Source organism: Poeciliopsis prolifica, unplaced genomic scaffold, assembly GCF_027474105.1.
Source record: "Poeciliopsis prolifica strain line A6 unplaced genomic scaffold, Auburn_PproV2 SCAFFOLD043, whole genome shotgun sequence".
Taxonomy (NCBI): Eukaryota; Metazoa; Chordata; class Actinopteri; order Cyprinodontiformes; family Poeciliidae; genus Poeciliopsis; species Poeciliopsis prolifica.
The window spans coordinates 4,009,884-4,018,270 of record NW_026562418.1 but is presented as its reverse complement, the minus strand read 5'-3'; the positions used below and the strand labels follow the sequence as shown (position 1 = coordinate 4,018,270).

Here is an 8,387-nt window from a genome sequence, read left to right as displayed (position 1 = left end):
ACAAGTTTTTTCCGAGCCGCGCTTAAATGCACCATGAGCGTGCACGTGCAATACTGGGAATTTTTGCTGATGATTAAATAATTACAGAGCTTGTATCGCTGATACAAATAGCGATGTGATAGGTTTTTATAATGTAATTATCACTGGATAATTTGGTGATTCCACTTCAGTTAGTTGGTTATGATCATGATGAAATACAGATAAATGATTTCAGGCAAACCACATGTTTTTCTAAAACAATGGGGAAAAACTAGAACAGAATAGAAATAACATAATTCCTTTATCATAATACTACACATAGTTGTTCAGAATAGCTCACTCTGCACCTGTAATCTGCATATAACGTAAACGGGAATCCTGTTATTTCTCTCATAGTTAATTCCGAAGGGTTATTATATTCAGCCAAATTTATATTTCAAATTTGAGGAATGTATCTTTACATAACTGTACTGAATTCATTCTAATTTAATGCGGTTCTTGTCCGGACTCAAGAGGACCACAAGAAATGTCAAAGTAAAATTTCAAAAATTGAAGGTGGCTTTTAATGATGCTTTAAGACTTTTGTTAAATAAGCCCAGATGGACCAGTGCTAGCGAACTGTTTGTATCTGCTCGCGTTAGCACTTTGATGGCTGTTTTAAGGAAGCTTATGTATCAATTTATTTGTCGTGTAAACGAGTAGGCTAATAGAATTATTCTATTGTTGACAAATGTTAAATATAGTGTCGTAAAATACTCATCTGTACTCTGGAGACATTGGTATGACTGCCTCCTGACGGGTTAGTTGCCATTTTTTAACGCACTTTTTATTCTTTTATTGTTTTTTCTTTTCTTTCTATGTATATTTGGACTTTGAGTCTGTGTAATAAAATCTATCTATCTATCTATCTATCTATCTATCTATCTATCTATCTATCTATCTATCTATCTATCTATCTATCTATCTATCTATCTATCTATCTATCTATCTATCTATCTATCTATCTATCCAACAGTTGTGTACTTAAATGTTTTGTTTGTTTGTTTGTTTGTTTGTTTTTTTAATCAATTAAATCAAAGCACTCTGTTTGAAGCCGAATTATATAACTATGAAATTTAATATTGTTTACTTTCAAGAAGTACTCATCGAATACAAAGACAATTATTTACTAATATTTTTGAGTTTGTTAATGGCTTCAGCGATACATCTTGCTGCACCTCTTCCTTTGGGGATGTACAGTACAATCCTGTCATGACCCAAAATGAAAAAGAGTTTTGACGCCCCGCCCTAGAGACAGTCAAGCAATACAGTTTCCAAATTCCAGCTTCTTCACCAAACCAGGTTCATCTGCGTTGCTTCTTTCGGGGCGATAAGAGCTTCTTCAGTTGAAAGACTCTCTCTCTCTCTCTCTCTCTCTCTCTCTCTCTCTCTCTCTCTCTCTCTCTCTCTCTCTCTCTCTCTCTCTCTCTCTCTCTATATATATATATATATATATATATATATATATATATATATATATATATATATATATATATATATATATATATATATACTTTTTTTTTAAGGTGTTCACGCCACCTGCTGTTAGACGGAGGTTGCTGCTGTTCCTCATGATGTCGCTGCACGTATCTTCTGTGGCTTGACGTTAAATGTGTCCACGACGTGTGAAACGTAAAGCCAACAGTGGCCTAATATCTAAAGTGATTTAGTTCTTACTTCAAGTGTGCAAAATTAGTAGACATCAGATTTCACGCCGTGACATACGAAGAAGGCGTGCCTCCTTAGACATTTTTGTTAATATAATTTATATTGTTTTGAAATATGGGCACACACCAATACTAATCGCGCTTTAACTGAGAAGCGGGACTAATGAGGTCACGAGTGGATTCTGATGGAAATAACGCCCAGAACGAACAACTCTTGAACTGAGATTTGTATGAATTTAGCCGAACACTACCGGAAAATGAACGAGTAACAAAATAAAACCAACAGTGATTCGTAACAATGGAGTTTCAACGCAGTCAGACGTTCACGCGCTTTTATTTTGAAAGAAACCAACGGATGTGTGTCTTCTATTTTACGGCAACTTGACGTCGCTGTTTTTCTTTGAGTTTCTTCCTGAACTTTTTTAGCTGAGACGGTTGTGGACTAAACGGAGAAATAAACCACAATGGGAGCTTGTTTGGCTGTCAGTTCTCTCGCCAGCTGTGTGAGTACTAACTCTTCTTCCTTTGTAGAATATAACGAATTGTTCTCTGGTTATTTCTGATAAATTATCAAGTTTTTTTTTTGCGTTGTTCGACCAGACACGCCTGTCTGGATAGCAACTCGGCTTCACGTGAAACTACGCCACAACAAGAAACAAAATATTTAGCGTACGACATATTTTTCCGTTTTCGAACAGTGGCCTTCTGTGGTGAACCATAAGGTTCATTGACTGTCAACAGAACACACATACTCCTTTTAGAAACAGCGAGTTAAACGGCTTGCATCGTCATTTCCGTGTTTTGTTTGGCACATGACGTCACTGTTTGTATCAAACAGGACTGGATTGCATTTCTATCAATGCTAAAGTTTCTCCTGTTAATCAACACTATGGTCAAATGGAAAAAGCCTTCTTCGTCTACCCAGAACTCTTCATGCGAGTTTTTGCGACTCCTGGCTCAACTTCTGTAGAAAAAAACAACTTATTAGCGCCTTTTGCTATCCAAATATTAATCGGTTAATTGAAAAGTTGAATCCAGCAGAAAGGGCTGAGCTATTCACATGCTCATGTTAGAAGTATTTTTTTAAGCTACAGGTCTATCTTTTGCTACAAATGACCAAGCTTTCACTATCATTTATGAATTTTTGGGAACAGGTTTTTCAAAGCGTTTGGGTGGGTTGACAGTGCAGTGTGAAGGAGAGCAGCAGCAGCAACTAAAAATGGAAGAAAATGTTGCAACTCTTACCCTCAATCGAACTAGTCTACCGGACTTTGGTGTTGTCAGTCTGCTGACAACACCAAAGTTCAGCTCAAAGGGATCTTCCCTTAAAGGGCATTATAATCAAAACCTATTATTATTATTTAATCTACTAGTGGGACGCTGATGGTGTACAGAGGATGGATGGTCTCAGCCAATGCATTTGTCTCGGTGTATTTCTCGTGACTCGTGCTGGACATCCCTTGTGATCCGGTTTGCAGTTCTGTGCCGAGGAGGATTGATTGTATTTGCCCTAACCTGATTAAAACCTGTGAAGGAGCTGTTTGGTTTTGGTCTCCTGGGGGATCCAGGAGAAAACATTTTTGCTCCCCACAAGCCTGACCAACACACGCATCCCACTCTACACACTCTTCTACCTCTAGTCTTAACATCCCCACTCCATTCCTCCTCCAGGCGTCCTGCTTGTGCGGCTCGGCCTCCTGCCTCTTGTCGTCATGCTGCCCTTCCACATACAACTCCACCATCAGCCGGCTGGCCTTCTCCTTCCTGCTGCTGCTGGGAACTCTGGTGTCTGGCATTATGATTTTTCCAGGCATGGAGGAACATCTGAAAAAGGTACTTGACAGGAAATAAAATCTGATTGGACAACAGGAATGTGTTACAGGAGATGAAGACGAGCAGCGTTGTTAACCCGGCCCTGTGTTTTTGTGGGTGTGCTGTTACACCCCAGATTCCTGGTTTCTGTAGTGGCTCTATCATCTCGAGTGTGAACTGTGACATCTTCGTGGGCTACAAGTCTGTGTACCGTGTGTGCTTCGCCATGGCCTGCTTCTTCTTCCTGTTCTCCATCATCATGATCCGAGTGCGCAGCAGCAAGGACCCCCGAGCCAGCATCCAAAACGGGTTGGTACAGCACAGAGGCGTCACACTGACATCTGATGGCCAAATGTGTGCATTGCAGATTTTTTTGTAAACTGTCTTTTTTTTCTCCATTGTCACCTTTCTAAAAATAATGGTCTAATTCATTTTTTTTCCCAAAATGATCACTTTTGGAAAAAAAAAATAGTTAGGCCATTGTTTTAGAAAGGTGATGACATTTTGTTTTGATGCAACCTCAAACTGACATTGGTGGATAAACACCAATGTCAGTTCGTGGCACATTGTTTGTATTGTGGCACATTGTTTTTATTGTGCCTCCATATTCTGAAAATATCATCTTAATCTTGTTTTTATTTCAGGTGTATTTATTGTTTTTGGTTGTTGTGTGTTTTTCATTTTGTATATTTAAAATGTCTTCAGGTTCCAGTGTGGAGGGTTCTCCACGCTGATAAAGTGTTCTCAAACACTTCTTCAATGTTTGAGAAGTTGGATTTGTGTTTTCATGTTTTTATCATATAGTAGTCTAAAAATGACTATTACTGTTTATCACAATCATTTTTGATTACGCTAAACATATTTTATCCAGCAAAATGTGTTATTGTGACAGGTCTAACAGTGGCATTTGGCCCTTTCTAGGTTCTGGTTCTTCAAGTTTCTGGCCTTGGTCGGTCTGACCGTCGGAGCGTTCTACATTCCTGATGGCACCTTTAACACCGGTATGCCGCCTGTTGTACACAGCAAACAAGCATCTGCGTGAGGTCACAAGTGTCACTTAGCTGCCTCCTCTGTGTTGTCAGTGTGGTACTACTTCGGCGTGGTGGGCTCCTTCGTCTTCATCATCATCCAGCTGATCCTTCTGGTCGACTTTGCTCATTCCTGGAACCAGTCGTGGCTGGAGAAGGCCGAGAACGGAAACACAAAGTGCTGGTTTGCAGGTAGAAAGCTCTCCCGTGTCGGCGTGCTGTAGTGCCAGCCAGCGGAGGCGCTCTCTGACTCCGTGACTGTCATTCCTTCTCCAGCCCTGCTGTCGTTCACCCTCATCTTTTATGCCCTGGCCTTTACCGCCGTCGTCCTCTTCTACGTGTTTTACACCCAACCTGCCGACTGCACCGAGCACAAGGTCTTCATCAGCCTCAACCTGCTTTTCTGCATCGCTGTGTCCATCGTGGCCATTCTGCCCAAAGTTCAGGTAACGTTGCAGTGCAAAAATACTGAATCTGATCAAGTATCTCTTTATTTTTTGTCTAGTTTCTAGAGCGAGTTTCTTGGTACACTTAAAATGAGACAAAACTAACTTACAAGTAGCTTTTGCATAAAATGTACAAGCTTGTTTTAAGCCAGTAATTTTTTAAAAACAAGTTCTCATTCCATTGGATAGACAGGGTTTTAGCACCTTTAGAATTTAAGAACAAATAACTCGCTAATGTGTCTTCTTGATGGAGCACCCCTCTATGCTTATTTTTAATTTACTTTTTTATTATTTGTTATTCACCAATTGGCATACAAAACAGACATTACAGACTAGCAAACAAAGGTATTAATCTGTAGAAAATATTAAGCAAAAAGAGAAAATGAAGATAATATCCAAAACAAAAAAAGAACGACAAGGGAGTGTGAAAGAAAATAAATAAATGGAGACATCGAAGACAGAACATAACCAAGTGGTGACACAACAAAAATGGAATTGTTTAACATATCTGGGTTAGGATAATTCTTTCTTTTTGTTTTTTCTTCTTCTGTCTTTTTTCCTTTTATATTGGGTGTTGTGACTATTGTCAGAGTATCAAAACTGTGAAGCATGTTGTCTTAATCTGTTGTAAAGACTTGAATGAAAGGAAACATGTGCTGCACCAAATGGCAACTCAGTATTTGACATTGGTTCTATGTAGTATTGGATTGGCAATCCAGTTTATGTGGATGCAAATATTAGGTGTCTTTAAGAAGTCATAGGATGTGGAACTTTTAGGTGGCGCTAATATACCTTTATATATGTAAGCTGCCTTTAAAGTTCACAGAAGAAAACAGAAATACATAAAATATTAAGGTGATTGACCAGAGTTGCAGTAAAGCGTTGATCACTGGGGAAAATATCAAAATATATAATTGATGATTGAATTTGTGTTAGAAGTTATGATTACAACTTTTTTCAGGAGACTGATTAGAGCGTCTCCAATGGGCTCGGCCCTGTTAAAGCTCCTCTCTGCTCCGTTTAATCACAGGAGGCTCAGCCCACCTCAGGCCTCCTCCAGGCTTCCATCATCTCCCTTTACACCATGTACCTCACCTGGTCAGCCATGACCAACAACCCCAGTAAGTCCCAGCTGATGTCATCCTGCTTCATTTCACAAGTAGAGTAAAAACAGTGAGTAATCATACTTATGTGTTCTCTTCACCGTAGACAAGCAATGTAACCCCAGCCTGTTGAGTTTGGTCCAGTCCAAGCCTACTGCATCACCTGTGGGTCCCTCTCCCACACCTGCTCCAGGAAATGTGCAGTGGTGGGACGCACAGAGCATTGTGGGACTCCTCATCTTCTTGTTCTGTACACTCTATGCCAGGTACTCTGTTGTTATTGCCTTTGTTAATTTTGGTGTTTGTGGTTTCCAGATAATGAAAACTAAATTCAGTGTCTTAGAATACTGTGAAAAATGTCATTTATAAAAACTGGCATCACACCCTAACTAGCTAATTAACTCCAAAACACCTATGAGTGTTTGTGAGCCTTTCAGCGCTCTCTCATTCTGGGTGAGTCGGCTGCAGAGACTCAGACGGTTCCACGGCTCCTCGCCCTGCGCTGCAGTGTGCTGCTGTTGGACTGGCTGCCTTCTCTCCCCGCAGCATCCGCTCCTCCAACAACTCCCAGGTGAACAAGCTGATGCAGACGGAGGAGGGCCAGGGTCTGACTGCCGACTCGGACGTCTCAGCCGGGGAGGACGGAGTCCACCGGGCCGTGGACAATGAAGAGGAAGGAGTCACCTACAGCTACTCCTTCTTCCACTTCAGCCTCTTCCTGGCCTCTCTCTACATCATGATGACCCTCACCAACTGGTACCAGTAAGTATCCCGCCCCTCACCCAGACTCCTCAACTCCCCGCTGCTGAGCTGATTGTCCTGTGAATCCCCAGACCCGGCACCGATGACAAGACCATGCGGACAGCCATGCCGGCCGTGTGGGTGAAGATCTGCTCCAGCTGGATCGGGTTGGCCCTCTACTTGTGGACCCTGGTGGCTCCTGTGGCGCTTCCTGACCGAGACTTCAGCTAGAAGTACCACTGCGTTTCCTCCTAGCTGTCCAGTCCAGCGCTAATATACTGACATTACTGTGTGTGTGTAGTTATGGGATGTTGAATGGAGAAGTTTGAGCTTTAATCACATTCCAGTTTTCTGCTCAGGTCCTTCCCTGTTAGACGTAGTTACTGAGAGCATAACAAGCTGAAGAAATGAGGACAGATCCTTCTAGTTCACTGGGGTCCAGAATTTGTTTTTTGCCCTGGGGGCCAAAACTGGCATTCCACAAAATTTGTAAAATTAAAAATGCAAAAATGAGTTGGTGATTTTCAGCTTTACCTACTCAACAAAAGATTTGTATCAAGTCTGTGTGTTATTATAATTATTAAACATAAACTGTTGCTTTATTTAAAAAAAAAAAAAAAAAACATTTTCAAATTTCGAGTCAGCTGTTTTCTGTTAGGCTGGCCAAATTTTTATCACTCTTGACTTGTTGTCAGGGGCCAAACAAAATTATTTCTAGGGCCACAAATGGCCCCCAGGCCATACGTTGGACCTGCTGTAATTGGTGTGTTTTGATAAATAATGTTTCTAAACATGTCTGCTGGGTTTGTTGTCCCCAGTCATAACAGAAGTACCTTATTGTTGGTTTCTGCCTTCATATTGTTCAGTTACTGTTACAGCAGAGTGAAGATCAGATGCTGTCCTCCAGGTGATGCTGTTGTCCTTTTGGTTTAATGTGCTGGCTTACTTAGATTTTCTCGTCTTACTGTTTTTATCCTTGGTTTCTCACACAGCCATCATGTCGGGTGTGTTGGAATTCTTATAAGTCCTGCTGCACTTTCTTTGTTGATCACATGATTCTCCTGGTGAAACACTGATAAACAACGTGTAATCACGAGATTAGCTTTAGCTACTTCCTTAAGCATATTTCCTCCAGGTTTGGTTATGCTGCTGGTGAATCCTAATATCTTTTTAAGGATCTACAGATCCGCCCTGATGCTCCGTCTCATGGAGAGAGACAATCTTTGACTTGTGTTTATTGCTTTAAACAGATTTCTGAACAAAACAACCAAATTAAAACTGCACATGAGGCGCTTTTTTTTAAATGAAATCTGCCAAAGATATTTTCTTAGAACAGTTCAATGTAAATATTACTTCATGTATTAACACAAATGAATATCAGGTTGTATTATTCCCACTGGTTAAATCAGACTGGTTTACTGTCTGTCTTTATGGCTTTTATTAAACCATTTTCAAACAAACCCTTGGTTTCAATCTTCGTTGCTTGAATCAAACTGGCTCGTTTTGTTTTCAACAGCCTATTTGTTTCCTGTAAACGCATGGCCTTGCTGTAAATTAAATGAATTTACAGAG

General features: G+C 40.6%; 1 protein-coding gene across 1 annotated transcript; it reads left to right on the top strand.

The window, feature by feature from the left end:
• The first annotated feature begins 2,083 nt into the window (after positions 1 to 2,083).
• LOC129376340 (serine incorporator 1-like) lies at positions 2,084 to 8,387 on the top strand. The gene is made up of 10 exons (XM_055055951.1): positions 2,084 to 2,188; positions 3,357 to 3,518; positions 3,634 to 3,806; positions 4,419 to 4,498; positions 4,580 to 4,717; positions 4,802 to 4,971; positions 6,002 to 6,092; positions 6,181 to 6,340; positions 6,621 to 6,836; positions 6,908 to 8,387. Exons 1-10 carry the CDS (start codon positions 2,150 to 2,152, stop codon positions 7,044 to 7,046), a joined length of 1,368 nt encoding a protein of 455 aa, XP_054911926.1. The 5' UTR covers positions 2,084 to 2,149; the 3' UTR covers positions 7,047 to 8,387.

Coding starts and splice junctions, on each gene's coding strand:
- LOC129376340 (XM_055055951.1), top strand. CDS start 2,150: ATGGGAGCTTGTTTGGCTGTCAGTTCTCTCGCCAGCTGT. Junction 4,972..6,001: donor CCATTCTGCCCAAAGTTCAG/GTAACGTTGCAG, acceptor GTTTAATCACAG/GAGGCTCAGCCCACCTCAGG. Junction 6,093..6,180: donor AGCCATGACCAACAACCCCA/GTAAGTCCCAGC, acceptor TCTTCACCGTAG/ACAAGCAATGTAACCCCAGC.